A 23,014-nucleotide genomic window follows, 5' to 3' on the forward strand; every position below is an offset into this window, starting at 1 on the left:
GGCTAGGCTTTGAACTCATGATCCTCCTGCCTCATCTTCCCAGAGTGCTAAAATTATAGTTACATGTGACCATACCAAGCATATTAGTTCACATTTAATGATATATTGAACATAATCTTTATAGAGTTTTGAATCACAGTCCATACAATTATAAAGCAGAACACTATAAAGTGGTAAGAGATATATGTTGAAAAACTCACCCTTTTCACTATCCCACTTCTACCTAATTCTTACTTCCTTGTGCAAATTAACTGCTCATAGTATTCATAACTTTATGGAAAATTCCTTTATGCCTGGAGAAGGGAAAACAAATATCACTTCTTGTCCCCTCCCCTTCTTACCGTAAGAGCTTCCAATCTGTGCTTTCTGTGGTTAGCACTAGAAGCAAAGGAATGTGCTTGGCCCAGCCTGAGCCTCTCTCTCTGACTGGCAGGCATGGAGGAAAGTCCTTCCCTGTGCTTGTCTAGAGAGGGCAGCATCCTTAGCATCTTGCTGGTGCACTGTGTCACCACAAGGGTCCCTGCCTGTGGGACCTTCCGTTCCAGGGCTAAATGAGGTTCTCCATTGTATTGCTCCCCCCATTCTTTATGCTGCTACAGAGCTGTTTCTCCGAATGATCTATGGACATGGAAACTATATGTCTCATTAGAAACTTTTATGGCATTTGACACTGTAGAGTATAATCAGTAGAGGGTCCTCTTGCTGAATGGGGTATAGACTTTTGGGGTACAGTCAAATTCACGAGGCCCCAGCTGCACATTGGTCACCCTGGGCAGCAGATGGCAGGAGGCAGAACTGTCCTTCATTGTGGTTTCAGAACCATTAATGTGGGTGCTCTGGAGACACTGTGCCAAGAAGAATACGTAGAAGAGGGAAGCCCATAAAGGCAAGAAAATCCATTCTAGTTCAAAGACTTTGAAGTATTTGTGGCCAACAGGAGTCCACATTTAACTAATCTTGTACTCATTGCAGCCACAGGAGCCAGAGCCAATAGCGCACAGTTCTAGCAGTAACGGCACTTAATGTCTCCGTTGATCACTGTGAGATCTGGCTCAGATGCTTCCAGAAGGTCACAGGGCGTAATGGGAGATGATACTGCTTGACTTAGCAAACATCAGTCTGCGACGTGAGGTTTCTGAGTTGCTATTCTGTGTCATGAAGGCAGCTCTTGGAGGAGGTCACATTCATACTAATCCAGATGGTCCTAGTAATTTTCTGTGATCATTTTGCCATCTGAATTGACGCTAACTTCCTGCCATGCAGTTATACCCAATGAAAAGTGAAGAACATGGCTTAGTGCCCTTTCTTCAACAAGAAACCCCTCTCATCTCCTGAGTCATAGAAGAATGATTTCTTTTACTTACTAAGTAAATGTCTGACTTTTCAGGAATCTCAGTACCAAATGTAGAAAACCTAGGATTTTCACTTGAATAGGATTTCAATTCACAGCCTCCTCTATCCCTTAGAGGCTGAAAAGTCATGTGTGAGGAAAATAAAAAAAAATATAGAACACTGAAGTAGTCGAAAAAAACAGTACTTTTAGCAGCAGAGGAAGAAAAAAAAACTAACACAATTGAAGATGTCAGTTCATATTTACTTCCTAGCTTTGCCTAATAGAGAAGTGTATTGAGTGTTGACACCTGAAGTTGATGAACAATTCTGTGAGTAATGTAGAGGTGAAGATATCTGTAGATTAAACATTAGGTCTAGTGTGCAAATCTACTTTGTATGGAGCCAGTATTATGTAATACCATGCAGTGTCTCTGCCAATAAAATTAAGTACTGTATTGAAATACTTTAATTTGGAGCTAGGGGAGATAGCTCAGTGGTCTAAGTATCTTCCTGGTAAGCACAAGGACCTGGATTCGATCCCTGATACCACATACCGTGCCAATCTCTGGACCCTAGGTGCTCTATGTTGGCCCCAAAACTGGGTATGGCGGCGCATGCCTTTAACACCAGCACTGGTGAGGCTGAAAACAGGAGTACAGAGCTCAGACTCATACTGATCCTCCTGTTTTCAGCCTCTCCAGAACTGAGATTACAGGCATGCACCACCACACCCTGACTTGGTGGCTGTCTCAGAGTGCCTTGGGGGCGGGACCAGCACAGCATGCAGGACCAGGATCAAACCCCGGCCCTTGCGCTTGCCAAAGCAGGTGCTTAGTCTGCTGAGCTATCTCACTAGCCCAATAAAAGAATTTTTTTAATGAAATACTCTAACTCATATTTCACCTTATTGCTAAAAGTAATGACATTTATACTTTATAGTCTGATGAGAGGTGTTGAAATTCAAAATGAGATTTATTTTTGAATCTTTTAGGAAGGGAAAAATTATACAGCTTATGGCCAAGGAATGGGGCCCTTCAATGCTTCGTTCTCTGTTTGTTTGACATAACCCAGGTCCTACCAATGAGAAGCAGTTGCTTGTAGCAAATCATGGGCATCTTTTAAATGGATTTTACAGATATTCTGGACACATTCGATAAGGAGTGAAAGAACTATTTTTTTAAAAATATGTCTAAAGAAAATACAGTTTCTCTGACACATGCCTGGAACTTGCGCCTGTGGTGTACCTCAGAAGAGGTGCCATATATTGATTGTTTCAGCCATTTCCTTTTACTTGTAAAATAAATGAAGTCAGCACTTGGCCCTTTTGCACCCCGAATGACCAGTTCTGCCTCCTGTTTCCAAGCATTACCCTAGAATGACCTGGTGGAACCAGCTTAATGACAGCTTGTGAGCAAAAGGATTCCTAATCCTTCTTTATCTCTTGAAAAAAAAATCAAAGTTTAAAAAATCAAAACTTAAGCTCTCTCTGCATTCAGCAGGCATACAAGAGATGTCTACTTCCTTAGAGCCCACAATTCTCTCTGAATAATAACAAGAAAATACCAGTGTTAGAGTTCGGTTGAGGACATCCTTGCAGTACATTTGTCTGTCGCATGGGCAGCCTACCACTGGCTGCGGGGAAATATGAAGAAGCAGATGATTGAATCATGTTTTGTACTCAGCAATGGTGCCTGAGTACCTGCCATGTGGAAGTTAAGGCGAAGGCCTGTGGGATACGGAGCTAATGAGATACAGCCCCTCTGTTCAGGAAGCCTTCTACAAGGGGCCAAAGCCATACTCATGCAGAACAAATCTAAGTGGCATACAAAGCAGAAGGCATCAGCAGAGGAATTTTAACTTAATTACTGTCCACTTGAAACACCAGCTCATTCTTTCCTACTAAATCTGTTTCCTTATATATTTTTCCCTTCTTGTTTGTCTTGTCTTAGGATACAAACAGAATTAGTGGCTCTGGTATTCTAATCTGGAATGATTCTTGGCTTTTGCCAGCATTGCCAGTAGTGTTCATTTTAATGAAATGTGAATGTTGGAATAGTTCTGGGTCTCAGGCATGGTGAGTGTGAAAGAGTAAGCTTGCAAAGTTGGCAAAATCCAGCTACCACACAGTGACTTGTAAGGATGATGTAGAATTCTTCCCATAAATAATGTTACAAGCAGAAAAGAAATAGCCAAACCTCTCTCAACATGTCAAGTTTCTTTATCAACCTTCCAACCCATCATCCAGGGATGCCACTCTTTCCTGGAAAATGGTACCCTGGAGTTAGATCATATCATATATGGAAGCATCAGGGTAGGAAAAATAAAGCCTTGGTTAAAAGAAAATATACTTTATATAGTTGTAAAAGGACAATTCCGAATGCCCACACCATTCACTGCAGAGGTTATGGGAGTGTTTCTCCCAGCACTCCTCCCATATGAAGAGATAAAAATCCCAGTTCTTCTGCCCATTGTTTTGTAGCCACCTTGATTTGCACAGGACAGCAGAGAGGAATTCTAAACACTGCCTGAGAGAGCCCTGTTTCACCTTACCACACTTGCCACATACAGATGTATCAAATCAAATCAGAACAAGATGTGATCATACTGAGAAAAAATCCCTATAATATCAGGTTTCCTCCCCTAAATGTTTCCCCAAGCATGCATAAAATCCTGGAGACCTAAAGTAGAATATTGAAGAGCACCGTTAAGGCCAAAAAAATGAGCTGCCTTTACCTTCCTTGTATCATATTATATATACATATTAAAATTATGTCAGCGATTAAAAGCATTGTCATGCCTCATTAGAAACTGTTTTCATGTTTAGGGTTAGGTAACTCTCCTGTACTCCTCCCTATTCCCTTTATGTCCTAAGGGCAAATCCTTCCTCTTGGGTCAGGAATGTAATAAAGTAGGTCTCTCTCTCTCTCTCTCTCTCTCTCTCTCTCTCTCTCTCTCTCTCTCTCTCTCTCTCTCTAATTTGACATGAAGTAAAAGAACGGGTTTCAAATTGATGAAGAAAGCTCTTCAGAGCAAAATACAGTATTTTCTTTGTATATGAGCCAGGAGTTGACTAACCCATAGGGAATCCTCTGTGGTGTTGAACATTTTAAAGGTAAGGTTTGGGTAGATTTGCACGGCTGATGTTCCACAAAGATCCCTGGGGAAATGGATTAGCAGTGGCCCTGAGATGAGAGGCTTTCTCTTATGTGGTCTTGAAGGAGGGTGTGTGTGTGTGTGTGTGTGTGTGTGTGTGTGTGTGTGTGTGTGTATTCTAACCAACAGATTCTAAGTTATGAAATAATTCAGGAAAGTCACCCAGTTCATTTTGGTAATAATGGTTGAGGACCAAAATAAAGAGGAATTATAGTTTATGTAAATAGAGTATAGGCATTTAGTTACCGTATAGGAATTTCCTAAAAAAAAAAAAAAAAGACTCCTGCCCATTAAATGCATGAAGTGTCCACACATCTGTCTTGGAGTTGAACCATAAGCCCTGGGGTCCGTAACCAGCAAGTTCCACCCTTGAACCACACAGGAAATTCTCTCAGATTTGGTATTCTTTTTCCAGACCTCCAGTTACCAGAGCTGGAGACCATTCCAACCAAGGACAATGTGTTTAACCCTTGTAACATTGGATCTGGGATTTGATAGTACCCTGATTCTAGAATCCTAGAATGTCCTCTCTGCAGGTCTGTGTGTCTGTGTGTCCCTGCTCAGATGTGATATTCTTTGGTTTTTATTATAATGAAATACTTGAGGTAAGCTGCTTCATTAGGAAAAGAGGTTTATCTGGCTTACAGTTTTGGGCACAGAACTCCAGACAGCGTTGCATAGTTCTGGTGAGGGTCCCATGGCTACATCATGTCGTGGTGAAGGTGTATATGTGTCTACCTATTTCCCACATTCCCTTCCTCTGCTGATAAAGCCACCAGGACTCAATCATGGAGACTACCCTAATGACCAAATCTGCTATAATTACTTCTCAGAGTCCCATTTTTGAAACATCGGTTTCCCTCCTGTGAATACTATTAACTATATGTCTTGGGGGATTAAACTTTTTCTTAAGTTGGGGGAGCACTTCATATGCAAACCATAGCAGATACGAATCAGACCCTCCCTCCTTTGCTTGTTTCCTCCTTGCTTTCTTTTTTCATGGGTGCACATTACCCTGTCTTATCTGTGCATTTTCTGTAGTGTTTCTTTCTTTTTTCTTTTTATTAATGTATTTAGTACAGGGTTTACAGGGTCTCACTACACAGAATGGACTTGTAGCGATCCTCTTGTTTTCAGCCTCCCAAGCACTGGGATTACAGCCATACACCACCACGCCCAGTCTCAATTGTTGTCTCAGCATACCCCGTGGGTGAGGCTGGCACAGCAGGCCAGGGATTGAACACCAGTCCCTGCGTGTAAGCAGGCTCTTTAATCTGCTGAGCTATCTGGCCTGCCTCTGTAGTGTTCCTTTCAAAGGAACTTGGAAATTTTCCCTTCTGGCAAGTTCTTTGCTTCCAACGATAAGACTCACTTGCTCTTGAATTTACAATTTTCTTCTTATAATTTCTTCTCACTCCTATCTCTGTGATAGGTGTAAACTTAAACCTTGGTTTCTGTTTTTATCAGGGCAGTGAAATCATGATGCCTTCCTGAGATTCTGAACCTCTCTGACCATGAGCAAACCCTCCTGTAGTGGATAAAAGACCAGCAAAGATAGCCAAGGGAAGATCTGCTATTATACTAGCAGGTCAGGCAAAGCTGAGGTTGAGAAAGGCTCAATGTGAGTATGTCCTGCATGGGAGCTCGCCAGCCCAGATGAGGCAGGAGTGACAGTGACCCTGGACACCCTCTCCCGTGGTCTTGTTCATTTGATCGATATCTGTCACGAACAGTAAGGTCCTAGGTTCAGATGGCTTAGTGGACACCCTGGTATCCACTCATTCTTGAATAAGCTGTCATCTTGGTGCTGACATTATGGTTGTGTGGCCGGAAGCCTGAAACACAGTAACATCATTTTGCATCCAATTAAATAACAGAGAGCTCACTTTGACTTTAAATATCCAGATGACAAAATTCAGACCAAGTGTTGCCTTTTCTTACCTTTAGTCTGGTTTGTCAGTGCAGTCACTATTTTTTGTTCCCTACGGAGAATCCTAAAATTCATAAACTTTTAACCAATTGCTGTGGTATTGTAACCACACTATATTAATATTGTGTTCATATGCAACATGGAGACCATTATGAAAGCCACAGGTATTTTGGAAGCAAATGTTTGAAGGGCCAAAAGACAGCCTTAAAGGAAACTTTTTTAAAAGTTGAATGTTTAGCACTATATCCTGGTCAAATATTCCTAAGAAAGTGTGCTTATAAAAATAAGTTTTATGGAATCAAGCACAAATTAAAAACATATTCTTAGGAATAAATTGTTCTCCTTGAGGAATGGAATTCTTACTTTGGTAGGGAGGTAAAAGGCGAAGCAAGGAGCAACAACAGAAAGAAATGGCTTCCACTCAGGAGAAGTTCCTTTTCCCCAAGAGTGATTTGATCAAGTGAAGGAAGGTGCTTCCTAGAGGGCAGCTAGCTGCCCAGTTCTCTTTTGGAAGAAGCACAGATCATTCTGGGCTCATATACACGTGTGAATGTGCTCTTGCACACACACATCCTATTTTGTTTTTTCAGATTGCCAAGATTCAACTTGTATTTCTCTGTGAAATGCCTTCCTTCCCCATTCCTCCCAGGGAAACTCTACAGGCCAACCTTGTTTCCTTCTTTGGGCTCTTCAAACACTTTAGTCATGGTAGGGGGCAAAATTTCTATTACATTAATGAGATTTCCACAAGCATATTACAGAGGAAATATGCCCTTCAGTCTTCTCTTACTTAACAGTGTTGCACTGGGAAGAAATCTCTGTATAAGCCATCCACAAGAACAATAGCCAGGGGGCAAAATTCCAGTGAGATAGAGTGTAGTTTAATCACACAGAAAAACTTGGTTTTTTCTCTTCTGCCCTTCATCTGAAGCTTTATTGAATTATTCCAAGAGAAATCCATTGTAAAACATCAGATTACTCGCTTTCTGCAGCCAGTGGGACATAGCATGGTAAGTTAGGATTGCCTTTTCACTGCTGGGGCCTTTACTGCTAAATCATGTCAACAGTGTCCTCAGTGGAAATAAGTTTTAGAATTCTTTTCTTTTATAGTGAATAGGAACCAACTAAGATAACTGAATTATGTCATCACTCGCTGGAAAATTCATTTTACAATTGCAATAGCAAAGGATGTTCTCCTGAGTGGAAACCAAAGGGATCTGTGACTCCAGGTTGATGAGATTGCAGGGCATAGAATGATCACAGGAAATTGCTTGCCTTTCCTGTGGCTTCTGGTTCTCCAAGCACAAATCTAAGATGTGCAGCAGATTGCAAGTGTGCTGTGGCCTCAGACCACATTGACTCCAAACTTGATAGTTCTACTGTACATTCCTAATATCATATTCTTCCAATAAATATTTACGGAATTCCTACCATACACTGGGTGTTGTTCCAGGCAGTGGGAACAGCTCATCAAGCGAAGTTGATAAAAAGCCCTACTTTTGTGAATTTGATATCCTAGTGAGGGTTAGCGGGAGCAGAAAATAAATAGCAAACAATTTTTGTTAAGTTCATTGTAATGTGTCAGAAGTGATGGAGGTCATAGGAAAAAAATGAAAGAGCAGCAGGTTAGAGACTCATCTGTAAGTGGCATCTTCAGAGAAGGGTTAAGTGGGATGATGAGCCTCAGTCCAAAGAGGAGGTGTTTGGAGAAGGAAATGAAGAAGGTAAACTTGGCTTAGTGTTCCCTTACTTAGGGTGACTCAGGTGTCTGCCTCTGGGAACCATCAGCGGTGTGTTTTTTTAAGGCACTGGCTCTGCCTCTTCTTGCTGTGAAGTCACATGAGCCCCCTGGTCTATGAAGACCTCTAGGTTCCTCACTGCATGTTCTTTCTTTGTGGGCGCTGCAGTACAACTGGTCTCAGCGCTGCAGCTTTGCTCAAGGACTGGCTGTTGGACATGGAGAGTTTTGCAGTCAGTTTGGTAGAAGCAGTGTTTTCCCTGCAACCAACAGCTTGAGCACTGAGTGCCATGGATTTCTGAGTACAGTTTCTCACCCCTCCCAGCAAGAACAGGCCAGATTAACTGCTTCCTCTTCTTAAACCTACATTCTCTACCATCTTGCTAGACATTTTCTCTCTTTCCCATCTCAGTCATCCAAACTGACTGGAACCTTGAAGCAACCAGAGGCAGAGAATTTGAACTCTTCACTGCCAAACTTCTGTGGATGCTGTACCAGAGGTTCCTTCAGATGTTCCCCGTGGGACTATTCGACTGTCCACTGGTGCTTTTGTCTGCTCTGTTCCCTGCCGATGCATTCCTTTTGCTGACACACATTCTTTCCAGCCACTATTCCTCTTTATCCTCTGGACAGTGTCCATAAATCAAGGATTTTCAGAATTTGTGTGTGTGTGTGTGTGTGTGTGTGTGTGTGCGTGCGTGTGCGTGCGTGTAGGGGGATTTACTACAGTTAACACTGGGTAAAGGAGGAAGGGAATGGGATCATACTCTTCAGCTAAATTTTTCTTAGATTCTTAAATTTCATTTTTCAGCTATATTAAGGGTCCACTGTAGGGCCTTCTGCGTGCTAGGCACGTGCCCTGCACTGAGCTACAGCCCCTCTGCATATACTGAAATCTCCATGGTGATGCTTGTGGTCACTGCTGGATCTCTCTACAGAAGCATCCCAGAGTTATCTTGAGTGTTTTGTCCTAAATAGAAAAATAACTCCTCCCGGTTCTGTTGGGCCTCCGGTGCTGTTTCTATCTCACTATCTCTAGAGCCAGAAACTTCAGTACCTCTTACTCTTCCTCCTTCTTGAGTCCTCATGCACAAGTTTTTCCAAAATTTCTCCCAGATCTAGCCCCACTCTGCACCCTCCGTGCCACTGCCTCGGTGCACCTCATGGCTCCCTGGGTGAGTACTGTGTGGTCATAATTGGATTTGTTGCTCTGTCTTTTCTCAGTTCCTCCCTGACACAACTGGAGCCCTCTTTTGTAAGCGCTGCTCTCATCACTGCCTTGCTTTTAAAGCTTTTTCTTGATTGCCTGGAATCCGGCTATCTTACAGCATTCAGCACCCGTTAGAAGCTCTCCAGTGTGCGTCTGTAGTGCCCACCTTACACCTATGTGTGTGTCTACACCCATGCACACAGTCTTTCTCACCCTGTACTTGATGTCACTTTGCCACACACTTTGTTCTTTCTTGATCCTGGCCCTCTCTTTTTCCTTATTTTACCATACACTTTTGTCTTCCTTCTGGATTTAGCCCAGGTATTTTGCTTATGAAGGCTTCTCTTCTGCTCTCTTACCAACACCTATCCCATTGTGTTCCAGCTACTTCTTTCCTGTTTACCCCATTTTGACTCTTCTCTTACTTGTATTTGTTTTGTCCACAGTACACAAATAATCCCCACAGCAAAGTCTGAACCTCCTGTCTTTCCATAAATACTGTGATCTAAGACACTGTAAAGTAGTTAAGGCACAATATTACTGTTTACCATTACTGCGTAAGAGGTTTATTCCTGTGTAGTTAAATGAACTAGCAGCTGCAGATGGAGGTATTTAGGAGGGTACCACACATCACAGTAGCTGGAGAGTAAGTTAGCTAGAAAATAGTAGAGTTAATACTTCTCCATGTTGAAGGCTTTCTATAGCAGAGCTGTCACCCCAGCTCCCTTCCCACTTTCACTTGGTACACTAAACCTAAACAGTGCAAGGCAGTGGACCTTGGAGTTTCTATCATGCAAAAACACTAGAGAAGAAAACAAGCCATGCCTTATCTCAAAGAACTTTCTGTTTAATTGCAAAGCAGAAGTGTCCATGATGGGAAGGCTAATTTTTAACCAATATTCCTTTCTGCATTCCTGCACCCAGTCTTGGATAAGATTCTGTGGACATGTCTCACTCTGTCTTGCTTCGCCAGTGTTTAGCACCGTAACTGTCATATCCTGAATAAGCTCTGAGTTAATAGTGAATGAATGAGTCAGCTCAACAAGGACTGTGGGCAGATTTCCAAGTGGATAATTTCGCCTGCTCGCCTGCCTCTTTCCTTTCTTCCAGTGGTTCTTGAAATCTGTGTTTCTATCAGCAGTCACTGCCCCCCTTGTACACACACACACACACACACACACACACACACACACACATTTGCCTGATCCCTTATTAACTGCTGAAAGAAGGTAGTGCTTTTCATATTACACTGGCTTTTAGCAACATGACTGGCAGAAGATCTTCTGGGAGAGGCATGATTTGGGGATGTGGCTGGGACTGTGGCAGGTACCAGGCTGACTTTTCTGCCTCCTCTTTTCAAAGGCTCCCATTCAAAAGACTCTTGACTTTTCTCCAGATATTAAAACAAGATTATCCAAATCACTTAAACCCCAGATAAATTTTATTATATGTAATTATTTTAGCAAGTATTTTAGTTATCAGAAATATGATATCAAAATCCAGTGGTGCCTCAGTTCATGAACTTTCTCTGTTTTACAATTTGGGGGAACAGGCCATGTTTGGGTTTGTGTGGAGAAGGTGACTGTGCTTATGTTTGTTACTGGATGTGGAGTGTGTGAACAGCACCAAAACGTTGTGGAGCATTTCTGTTTGAGAACCGAATTGTTGTGCAAAGAAGTGATCTTGAACCGAGGTATTACTGTGTGTGAAACGGCATGCAAGTTTAAGGACTGATTCTTGTAATATTCAGAATTTGCATTTAGCAACACGGAGAGAAGATGGTAGCTTTTATAGAATGGTAAAAGCAGAGACCACCTATTAAAGTGAGATCTCAGTTTCGATTCACATTAAAATTTTGAATTGTCCCATCATACTTTATGTTCAGGCGTTTTACAAAGAGCAATGGCTATGTGTTCAGGTACCAGGCGGATTACTAAGATTATAAAAATTAGGAAGTTATTAAGGACTAACATTCTGTATACTTTCAGATAATGGAACTCTTAGTGTCTTGCATTTCAAACAGGAAAATTTGTACTTGCCTTTGTAATCAGGGACACTTAAAAAAAAACCCTCTTTCCTGTTTCCTGTTCTTTTTAGGGCTAGTCACATGTGTATTAAGCATCTTAAAGTTACAAGCCCAACATGTGCTATTATACATATATTTATGCGAATCCAACCTACCTTTCAAAGTTTTGTTAACAAACTAAGAAGGCTTTCAGCAGTGGATGAAAGAAAGAAACTGCAATGCAGATACTGGGACGCTGTCCGCTACCCTTCCTTTCTGCTCCTGGCAGAAGTCCAAATGTACAACACAGGAGGATTTTAATGCTTTGGGACACAGTCTGGCTTCTGAACCCTTTCCCTTGGAGATATGTGCAAAATTGCTAAGGTTAGTAATGCTTTCCAGATATGCTGCATTCGTGGGAAGGATCCGCACACACGAATGACGAATCCATTTGGTCCTCGGGAGTGGTTGGGTTTTATTGCCACTTTCCTAGCCCCGCTGGGCTGGCCTTTCAGCTCAGGGTAAGAGGCAGCTGAGGGACAGATGGGAAGCAGCCTTGTCCTGCGTCTGCCGCAGCGTGAGTGCTCAGGGCAAGAACCTCAGTGCCCACCGCACTGTCCAGATTGGTGCATTGTGTGATGAACTGGGGCTCTTTGTACAGGCTGACTTTGCAGGTCATTTGCTCACATGCCTGCATAATTGAAATTATATTGCACGTCTGTGTTTTCTTTTACTTCTTATTTCTGGAATTTTGATTGTCACTAAAACCTTACTTGCTTAACTCTGTGTGTCTTTCTTTTTGGTTAGCCATGCCACCAGTCATTTTGCTAAGTTTGTGAATAAATGGATAGCATGAAAAAGTAGATAAATAAATAAATGTGCTCAGTCATTGTGGAAGTGACATCAACCTTTTTACTTTACATGTTTATGTAAAATCTCCACGCATTTTTATAGTCATCCTTCCAGAAAAGGAGCTCTGAAATGGTCTATAACAGTCACCTAAATTATAGGAAAACTTAAAAAAAAAAAAAGCGTTGTGTGTATTTGAGTAAAATAAAAATTCAGAAAACAAAACTGAAATAGAAAGAGCATTTTTTCTACAAGGAATCCGAGACCCTTACTGTACTTTGAAGAATAAAATCATTTTCTTTTTACCTAAGTAGCATGACTAACATGAACCAGTATTTGTCATGCCTGCTTTTTGCTTCTTAAAAATTTCCAAAGACTAGACTTTTATGACATTGTAAGCCATCTTAATGTTGTAGGTACACTGGTATTCTAACTGAATACAAACACTCCTTGGGATGGAGGTAGGGATCAGGTAAATAAATTATGTCTGCCTAGTTATTTTGTAATTCAAGGTAACAGCAAATAGAAATAATAGTTTTTAAATTCAATGATTGAATTCTGTGTGAATTTTTGGTGATTTTCAGAATATATTGTAGAACAGAAATAGCCTTTCTGTATGTGGGTGTGCACGTGTATGGTGGGAACTGTGACTGACGCATAACTGTGTGCTTCCATGGAAAGTCACTTTCAGGGTCCTGGACCCTCCTCACTCTTTCTGAAGGAGGAGAGATATATTTTAGGGAATGTCACATCCCAAATCCTGCCTCAGCCACTTTTCGTGTTCCCCCACAGCCTCCTCAGACTCTATCCCCAAATACTCATTTGTGGGTTAGGGTGTGAAAGATGTAACATCTTGGAGATACAAACTGTGTACCATATAATTCACCTATTCAAAGTATACAACAGTTTGGCATATTTGATGTAGTCTCAGAATTGTACAACCTTCCCAATAATTCCACATTTTGTCACCTCAAGAAGAAACCCCATATCCTTCAGTTGCCAATCTCCAATTTCTCCATTCATCCACAGCAATAGATAATCATAAATTTGCTTTCTTTCTGCATAGATAGCCTCATTCTGGACATTAATATAAATACTTAGTATTTATCCTTTTTGGCCAGCCTCTTCCACTTAGCATGTTGTTGTCATGCCATCCATGGGTGACAAATGTCTATACTTCATCCTCATATGCTGTTCTTCCTCAATGTGAGTGATGATACATTCAGTTTAATGTAGTTGATTAGTGAGGTGAGCAACTGGTAGGTGTATGTTAAGTTGGCTAGTTTTGTTTCCTAAATTCTGCTTTGTACAGCCTTTCATTCAAACAAGACATTTGTCTTGTTAATCAACTTTGTCCTTCTTACATAAAAGAAGGTAATTCTGTTATGTTTTTAATTCTAGAATTCAGATAGATAATCAGACCTGACATGCCATGCTGGTCCCACCCCTGGGCGCGCTGAGACAATGACTAAGACTGGGCATGGTGGCACGTGACTGTAATCTCAGTGCTTGGGAGGCTGAAAGCAGGAGGATCACTCTGAGTCCAATCTGTGCAGTGAGACCCTATAGATTCTATACTAAATACATATTTTTTTTAAAAAAAATAGCTATCATAGGGGCTCTACTTCTTTATTTCTAATGAAGAAGCATTTTTTTTCCTTCCCTAATACTTAATGTGCACAAACTGGACATATAAAATTGTTTTACTTTTATAAAGAAAATGCTATTTTGTACTTGAACTCATTAGTCCTTTTGACATTTTTCTGTATGATTTTATAGTTACATTTTAAAAGCTGAAATAAATTCTTAAATTCTTTTATTAACCAGTTTTAGCTAAAGCCATCATTTGGTGAAGTCTCTGGAAAGAAACCCCTACCCCCACCAAGCTGCTGTAGCTTCTTAAATAATCTGTTAGGAAGATTGGTGGGTGCCACTGAAACAAATTTAAATTATTTTATTTATCTAGAATTAAAGTGCATATTGAGCTACAAGGCCTACTGCAGCCCCGATAGTCCAAGAGTTGCATTATCCCCCTATTTCTACCTAGTGCCACCTATAGAAAGCCAGTCACAGTGTATCCCTAATAGAACCTGGGTTATAACAGCTGGAAAACTTTCCTAAAAAATGTTATGTGGATCAAATAATATGAAACAAGAAACTATAAGCCTTATTTGAATGAGAAGTATTGAGGGATTCTTCTGGAGAGTTTTTTTTTTTTTTTTTTAAAGGTAAAGTATTTTAGCTCCTTAGAGTAGGTAGAGATTATAACCAAATATTTTAATATAAATTAAATTTGAATAGGATATGAATCACTTTTCTCTTTTTCCCCTTTTAGAAATATCAGTAAAGAGATGGTAATAGGCTTGCAAAGCAAAGAAACACAGTAAAAATTGAGGTTTCTTGGATTTGTTTACCCCGCTATGTCTCATCTTACTGCAAAGCTAGAAAGCTTTCTTCACATTCTCCTTCATCAAGCCCCAGAAGTTTCAAGTGATTATTTTCTGCTAAACATATTCATCTCTCAAGCTCCATCTGGGAGCTACCTGGGTGGCAACATGAAAAGATCAGAACATATCAAACATCTCCAGGTTGACATTATGAGAAAGAAGCGTTTCTGTGTCTTTTCCTCCCTTTTAAAAATAAGATCGTGGAGTCTAATGATGGCCTCTTGGTGGGGTCCGGACACTCAGAAGTGTAGCCCAAGTGGGAATCAGAAGCAGACAGAATGGAGAGCAAGCATCTCAGCCTCAGTTCACGCCCCTTGACCGACGAACCTCAGGTCTGGCATGCAGGCTCACTGGCTTGGATATTACATGTGAAAGGCACCACACTCGACCTTATTTATTTAATGCTGTAAACCTCTCTCTCTCTCTCTCTCTCTCTCTCTCTCTCTCTCTCTCTCTCTCTCTCTCTCTGTATATTTGCATTCAGGAATTCTTATATACTTGGGTATTAGTCTAAGGACTAGGATTCTTGATTTTATATGTACCTGGTGGTATGAGAAACTTAGCTGCATTTTGCAGTCTCTTTTGGAGTTGGTAGGAAAGTTCATTGCTTTTTGACAAACAGTAGAAATGCAAAATATAAGGTGTGAATAAAAAATGTTATGAGAGGGAAAACCTACTCAGGCCTCCCTCCTGTCCCTCTCTTGGGCCGGAGCTTTCTTTCCCTCAATAAATATATTTTGCTCAAAAAAAAATTAAAAATGTTATGAATGTTTTAGTTTGAAAAATTGGGTACAGAAAGGGACACATAACCATCAAATTCCTCTCAGAATCTTCCTCCTCATGTCTAACACACTCAGGCCGTAGCTCTGGCCACTTCCTGAAGCAGTTCTGCAAGTCTTCTTCCCTGGGTGTGTTTAGTTGTGCTGTCCTGGCTGCCTTGCTGTCCTGACTTGATTGGAAATGTTTCCCTTTCATGGTCATTTTGACTGTGGAAAGAACCAGCAGCCCCAACATACAAGGTGGGTAAGTGCTTAAGGTGGACGGGGACACGTGGCAAGGTGTTACCAGCCTGCCTTCCTGTTGGACGGCAGTCAGACGCAGCATTCGTGGACAATTTTATCCTACCTCATACAGACACTTACAAAAGAAAACTTCCAGAAGTACTTCAGAAAGTGGCAGGAATGATGGGATACAAGTAATTCAAAGCAAGGGAGAAAGTATTTGAAGGGAGATTCATGACAGTGTCTCTTACTGTAAATTTTTTAAAAAATATAACCAACCACTATGTATGTTTGCGACACCGCATCTATGCACAGGGAAGCTGAAAGGAAATGTTGGGATTGTGTTTTGCGTTCATTCTTCTCAGGTGTACTTAAATTTATGGTTCTCATGATGGTCCTGGAGGAATCTGCCTTCCTGATTTAGGGAGCAGTAGAAGTCAGGGTGAGTAGGCTTGGGGCAACCCCTGTTCATGGATTGATGGACATTACACATTCAAGGCAGGGTTCAGGTGCAAGTGAGTTGCATGTTGGAGCCGCACGGGAAGGAAGAATGGCCTCGCTTGGACTGGAGGCTCCTTAGGGATTCAAAGGGCTGTGCATTCTGAGTGGGAGGTGAGAGCCCAGCCAAGGGAGAGCAAGACTGAGAGGCAGAAAAAAGCAGAAGTACACTTCCAGGCTGCGCGAGCCGCTTGAATAGCGACTTTATTTACAGTGCCCTGGGCAGGGAGCACGGAAGGACCTCGTGCTTGTGTTTCCTCTGAAGGTTAGGAAGGCCGCCTGCTCTGAGCTCATGGTGAAATAACGCAGCAGGAAGAAAAGACCCTGATTAGCTCAGTGAAGTCCATTGTGGGCTTTCATTCTGCAGCTTGAGAAAGGAGAGCACCACTCTCCCTTGCCTGGTGTCTTTCTTCCTTCCTCTCTCCAAGCTGCCTAGGTTCACAATCAGAGCTCGCTTCCCAAAGAGAATCCTTAGCATAAAGGTATCTCCCGCTCCTGCACTGCCCAGCCAGCTGGAATCATCTCTCCTCCCTCGGTGTGCCCAGGGCCTGGGGGGAGGTGAAAGAGATGCCAAAGCTGAGCCTGCCGGCTCATTTTGCTGCAGACACTATTGGAAAATAACTTAGTTTGCTCTGGTTTACTTCAGCAGCCCTAACTTTTTGGAGGCAAAGGCTCATAGTCTCAGGAAGCATCACAGGTGACTCAGATTTTACCAGGGAACTGCTACTCCCCAGTGTCCCTGTCCTGTTTATTCAAAAAAAGGAGGCTTCTGAGCAGCATCCTTGGAAGGAGCTCCGTGTCATAATTTACACCATCTATCTCTTTCTGGCTCTCTGGGCCTTGGGCAAATTGCGTGTCTTTGTGTTGGATTAGTTTGGACTGTAATCATGCATTATTTTCCCTCCAATTCAATTATTTATGTGGTTGATTAACATTTTCACTGTTAGAAAGTCAAATTTTAGTGAAATCACAAATAAACTCAGACCTGTGGAGTTGTGGGCCAAGTTCCTATAGGATTGGTCTGTCTGCCGGCCATGAAGAATTCACTGTTTATTATTCTTCTCAGCCACCTTGGATTTTGGTGAGAAAGTGTGTGTGTGTGTGTGTGTGTGTGTGTGTGTGTGTGTGTGTGTGTGTTTTCCACCCAGTCCTGCAAATGATGCAGACAGGGAGGTGTCTGCCCTAACCCCTCCCCGTTTTACCTCAGGTTCCTGATTTTTATTCCTTTCTCAAGCTGTTTTCTTTTCTCTCATAACATTTCTCCTTCTAATTTCAGTTTCTAAGGTGTGAGAGCTAACCTGACAAATAGCAGAACAAGAAGAGAACTCTGAAATCAGTTTAGAGAGAGCCATGACTGGCCCACTGTTTGCTTGTGTAGAACCCATGAGCTCAGTCAGGAGCTGAGAATAGTTTTCGTAATTTTAAACCACTATTTAAAAATTTTAAGGAATTATTTATTCATTTTTCTTCTTTTTATAGTTCTAGGAATAAAACTTGGGACCTTATACTTGCCAGGCGGGTACTTATGCCACTGAGCTATCTCCGTAACCTAGGAATATTTCATAATATAAAAATTTTCCTTATCTCTACATGGACAGCCACCTTGTTGATTTACATACTACCTACAGAGATCTTTGGATGACAGAATTTAAATACTTACTGTATGGTCTCATACAGAAAAGGTTGACCCGACAGAGCCCTCTCAGGTGATCTTGCTGAGAAGTCAGTGCATTTAAAAAAAATAAAGAAATTAGAATATAAGCCCTGTGAAGTCTGTGATTATTCAGAATTTTAATTTTCACCTAAAATTTTGCTCTTGAGAATATAAGTTTAAAACAAAGTGGAATCACGTAAATAGTCAGAAATTGGGGCAGGAAAAAGAAGCAGAGTGGACCTGTCTCACCCCTCCACTATCCTACAGCTTCCTTTATAGAAAAATAACTACTGATATCAGTGTAAGTTTGAAGTCAAGAGTAGTTTCAGAAAATGATACAAGTACACTGGTTGGGACTCAGGTCCATGCTCCCAGTATGAAAGGGAAAATGGCGAGATGGTCGCTGTGCTCGGGGAGAAGTTGCTTTGATTGCCCAGCACTGGCTCCTCCTCACACCTCTCCACAAGGAGAGGGTTTCTCTCCATCAGGTACCCACACGTGTCAGGCAAATCTCCGTGAGATATAAATACGCTCAGTCACGCATCATGCGAGCACGCACACACGCACACATGCGCACCCTTCTGTAGTCAGATTCCACGACCTTCTGGGCACTTGTGTTTCTAAAATAAGTTCAGTTTAAGCCTCTTAGTTTATGTGTGGACCATAGTCTCCCCTTCCCTATCAGGATGAGGCCTTTGGAGCCAGGGTGATAGCTCAGTAGAATAAGCACTTGCCTGGCAAGCACAAGGGCCTGAGTTCAATCCCTGGTTCCGCCAAAAAAAAAAGGATGAGGCCTTTGCTATGGTACTCCCCTGGAGCACTCAGGGTCCAAGTTGGACCTGAACACCCTTCCCTGTCCTGGAGGCCGGTTTCCCCACTGTGTTGGCCCTCAGAGGGAGGCAAGGCCAGCGTCTCCCTGCTGGCAAATGCCCCTGACCCACTCGTTTGTCATCCATTCCGCTAAGAAGCACCAAGTCCCTTGATGTCCTCCTTCTTGGGAACAGGCATTCAAGGGTGAGATTGGCAAGTGCAGTAGATGTTTAAGTTTTTAAAATATGTATTACTGCAAAAAATACATTACTATTAAATCCCCTCAAGATACTCCCTTTCTTTGAAAAAAAAATCCGATGCTTTTTGCCACTTCATGAAGCAGTTTTGGAAGTCGTATTTCATGTGTTTTCAATTATGTTGTTGTGGCTGCCTTGAGGTCCTGAGAGATCCAACACACTTCCCTTTCGCGGTCATTTTCTCTGTGAGAAGAACCACATCTCTCCCAGTAGAAGATACAGAGAACAAGGTCGATGAGAACACCTTTGTGTTTTTACAAAACTGTCTTGCCTCGGGTGGCATTGGGCACCCCACACACTGTAGTGTGGACTGAGCTGGGTAAAAACACTCAGGAGACAAGACTTTCCAAAGTACTTCCGAAAGGGCCAAGAAAGATGGGATCACTATGTTCAGGGTGACAGGAAGTACCTCGAGAAGGATTCACGACAATTTTTCTCTTACTATAATAAATATTTATGTAAGCAGTCATCAAATATTTTGATGGCTCCTGTGATTCTGAGGAGCAGTGGCCCCAGGCCTCACTGTGGACTTCTCGCCCAGCACACTGCACAGGAGGCAAGCCCTGGCAAGCTGACCCAAGCCCAGCCACCTCTGCAGTGGTGTCCACTTGACTCCCAAGAAGGGGGGTGTCTTCTTATCATTTGCCATGCAGCGGCAGAGCTGGAGGCCACCTTGTCTGGCTGGCCAGTTCTGTCCTGCCAACGGCGGCCCTCGTGCTCATCCTCAGCACTCCTGCTGGCCACCTACAGAAGTGTCCCTTTGTATCCACTCCCACCTTACCTGACACATGTTGGGTCCCCAGTTGGTTTTCCGGTCAGATCCTACTTGAAGTACATTCATCTGAGAAGTCAACCTGAGTCCGAGGCTCTACTCAGGAGCCTATGCTCTACCCAGGCCTGGCTATGCTTCTTTATAAAACCCATTATTTCCCATCCTGATGATGATCACAACTGTAGTTTTGCAGAAATTTAAGTCATTACCTCTTCTCCCTCAGTGGACCGTCCTCTCCTCAAGACAAGAAGCGTGTGCACCTTACTGCCCAGCGTAGGACCTGATGAGCACATTACTGAGCAGCACGTCCTCCGAAACTCACTTTAGAAAAGCACTGTTGTAATTAAGTGCCTTTTCATTCCGTCTAGCAAGACCAGTTTCTTAGTTGGGTATCTTTAGAATATTTTTGAAATTCTTCAGTGTTCATTCTTTCAAAGTAAAGAAATACCATGTGTTTAATTCCTATTGTTTAGGCACCAGGTGAAGTGAGGTTGCAGTAGGATAAAAGCATCCCGTGTGGCTTCTGTTGTCCACTGAGAATGTACTCTGCCCCGTGGGGTCAGATCAGTTCAACAAATATTTGTTGAGTCTTTGCAAAGAACCAGAACACTGCTGCTAAGAGGAGGAAGCAAAAGACAGCTAGGCAAGCTCTTCTTGGAGTTGGATCAGCACAAATTGAGTCTCTGTTTCCCCATTTTGATTTTTCTTTCTTTCCTTCTCCTTTCCTTCACCTCCCCTCTTAGCCTCCTCTCTCTTTGCTTGCATTCCATCCTGCCCCCTGGGCTGTCTGCCTGCCTTCTCTTCCTTCTGTAATAATAATCCAAAGACTCCACTTATGTACTTCTACTAAAAACTGCCCTAAGAGCAGTTGTTAGGGAGTGGTTTTCTGTGATCATTCTCTGCAGAAGAGAATTCGTAGACATCCTCCTACTGTGTGGCCTTAAATCTCAATGCCTGGACTCCCGTACACATTAAGGACTGTGTGGGAGATAGTTGTGAGACCCCTGCGCACATCAGCCATGAAGCTGAGCTGGAAGCCCACATAGATCACTTGCTGCTGCTTTGCATACATGTGTGTTCCACCATGACTTTTAAGAAGTGCTGATCCCCAGGATGGCTTGATTTGGTAAGAACCCACACCTGCTGGCTACAAGGTCGTCACACACATTCTTGAGTGCTTCTGTTGATGGAACTATGGTTTCCAGCTTCCCCCAGATTGTAATGTTCTCCCTGCGTGCTGTGATACGTCAACCACTGTTTTCTCTTCATCCAGCATTCTGAGAACCATTCAAGGATCAAAAAGAGAGTAATCATTTGTTTTCTCCGCTTTCATATGGTTTTAAGCTCCACAAACAGCACAAAAACTTATTTTTGTGTTAAACTTCTTTTCCTGAAGCGGGCAGCCACCTAGTGGAGAAAGTGGAAAAGGTCAGCTGTGATCGGGGAATTCTCCCCTTAGGTCCCTGAGACATCTCTCAAGATTCAGACTGGACAAGTTTCTTAGCTGATGTATTTCTCTGTGTGTTTGAGAAAGTTCTTTCAACTGCCTTAAGTTAAGGCAAACATAATGCAGGGGGACCAGAGTCAAAACAGGATGTAAATCTCCCAGGTCGTCAAGAACTGCACATTGCAATATTGTACTTGGCTTACTGAAACTGATGTTCCTGTGGTCCAGAGGGACACCCTCCTCTTCCTCCACACTATGTGGATATTTCATGTCTCCCATTAGGAAAGCCTTCATTGTATTCATCCAGGAAACCAAGTACAATGTGGTTCTAAAGTCTTGAATTAATAAAGAATTTGAGAATGTTCAGCTGCACTCTAAAATCTGAATTAATAGGACGTTAAACCTGGAGATGACTTGAGAAACTAGGGAGCCCATTCCTTGTTTGTTTTATTTTTGTTTATTGGGACTGAGGACTGAACCCTGTTCAGTGAACTTGCCCACTAAACTCCAGCCCCACCCCTGTTTTCTTTTTAATTTTGAGTCAAGGTTTTCTTAAGTCACCAAGTTACCCAGGCCAAGTTCAAACTTGTGATCCTCCTACCTCAGCCTCTCAGTGTCCTGGGATTGCAGGGCTGCTTCTCCAAGCCTAGCCTTCTCCCTTTATTTTGTGCAAGGAAAGAACAAAAGCCCTAATGGGCTAGATTGCTTGTTAGCTCCATCACTGATGACCACAGCATCCTTCTCTCCTTTGGGAGCGAGCTCTTCTCTTTGTGATTCTTAACAAAAGAAAATCATACCAAGGTTGGACTACAGATTAATTTGAAAGATTATTTCAGTTGTCTTATTACCAATTATAGATCTGTGCATGCATATGCGTGCACCATGTATGTGAGAGCTATGGCATACTTCTACCATCCTTTCACCTTGATCCTCCCCACACCCCCTTAGCAGATGAGTATTAATGGAGGCCCAGAGGAGTCGAGGATGGCTCACCCAGTTTCACAGTTATCTGATTACAAAGTTCAGAAGTGAACTCAGCTCTTCAGATGCCCTTCCCAGTACTTTTTCTGGAACATCAGGCTTCCTCTGCACAATGTCATTCCTGCCTGGCAGGAAGCTTACAAACCCAGTAAGCAAGAGCAAATTTTTGGAAATAGGCACTTTGACCAGGTAATACTCTTAGGACTAAAGTTAAGGCCGTGTCTGTTGGTTCCTCCCATTGCCTGTGAAATGAGTATTGTATTTCCATCTTCCCTTTTCTTTTCCTCACTCCAGCATATCAATAATGACCATATCCACGGGGAGAAGAAGGAGTTTGTGTGCCGGTGGCTTGACTGCTCCAGGGAGCAGAAACCCTTCAAAGCCCAGTACATGTTGGTGGTGCATATGAGGAGACATACCGGCGAGAAGCCTCACAAATGCACTGTGAGTACACACGTGGGCGCTGTGCCCACCTTCCAGGCTCCCAGGGGTGGGGCGCTTCGTCCATGGGTCCTTTCACTTCAGGGTTGTAAGTGCTGAGGACTCCAGTTTAGCAGATGCCTGGCTGGCTGGTGGCTGAGAGAAGGAGGAGCACTGTCTAGGAGTAGATGCGCATGTATTTTAGCTTAACTAGTTAGGACAGCTCTGCAGAGTTCTGTGTGGGCAACAGGTGGCTGCCACCAGGGAATGGGTCATGGCCACCAGCCTCGTCCCCACCCAGCAGCTTACTGCAGAAGAGGATAAAGAAGGCAAATGAGTGTGTCTGCTTCCTGTTTCTGTCTACATTGGTATCTTGGAAGCCTGATACCTGCATGGATTGAGCACCCTGTGTTAAAAGAAAAATCTAGCCAAGCCTGATCTTGCTGAAGGATTGTAAAATCCCAGCACTCAGAAAGCTGAAGGGCGAGGATCAAAGGATTGAGCTTAGCC

The 23,014-nt window shown here is 42.6% G+C and overlaps 1 protein-coding gene across 3 annotated transcripts in view; it reads left to right on the plus strand.

Annotated features, from left to right (window-relative positions):
* Gli3 (GLI family zinc finger 3) overlaps positions 1 to 23,014 on the plus strand; it is a 278,402-nt gene that overhangs the window by 239,461 nt on the left and 15,927 nt on the right. For all 3 annotated transcript variants that reach the window (XM_004629558.3, XM_023713477.1, XM_023713476.1), the window contains exon 11: positions 22,379 to 22,528. In XM_004629558.3, coding sequence (XP_004629615.1) covers positions 22,379 to 22,528 — 150 coding nt within the window. The remainder of the gene's footprint in view (positions 1 to 22,378; positions 22,529 to 23,014) is intronic.

Source organism: Octodon degus, unplaced genomic scaffold (genome assembly GCF_000260255.1).
Source record: "Octodon degus isolate 3935 unplaced genomic scaffold, OctDeg1.0 scaffold00031, whole genome shotgun sequence".
Lineage (NCBI taxonomy): Eukaryota > Metazoa > Chordata > Mammalia > Rodentia > Octodontidae > Octodon > Octodon degus.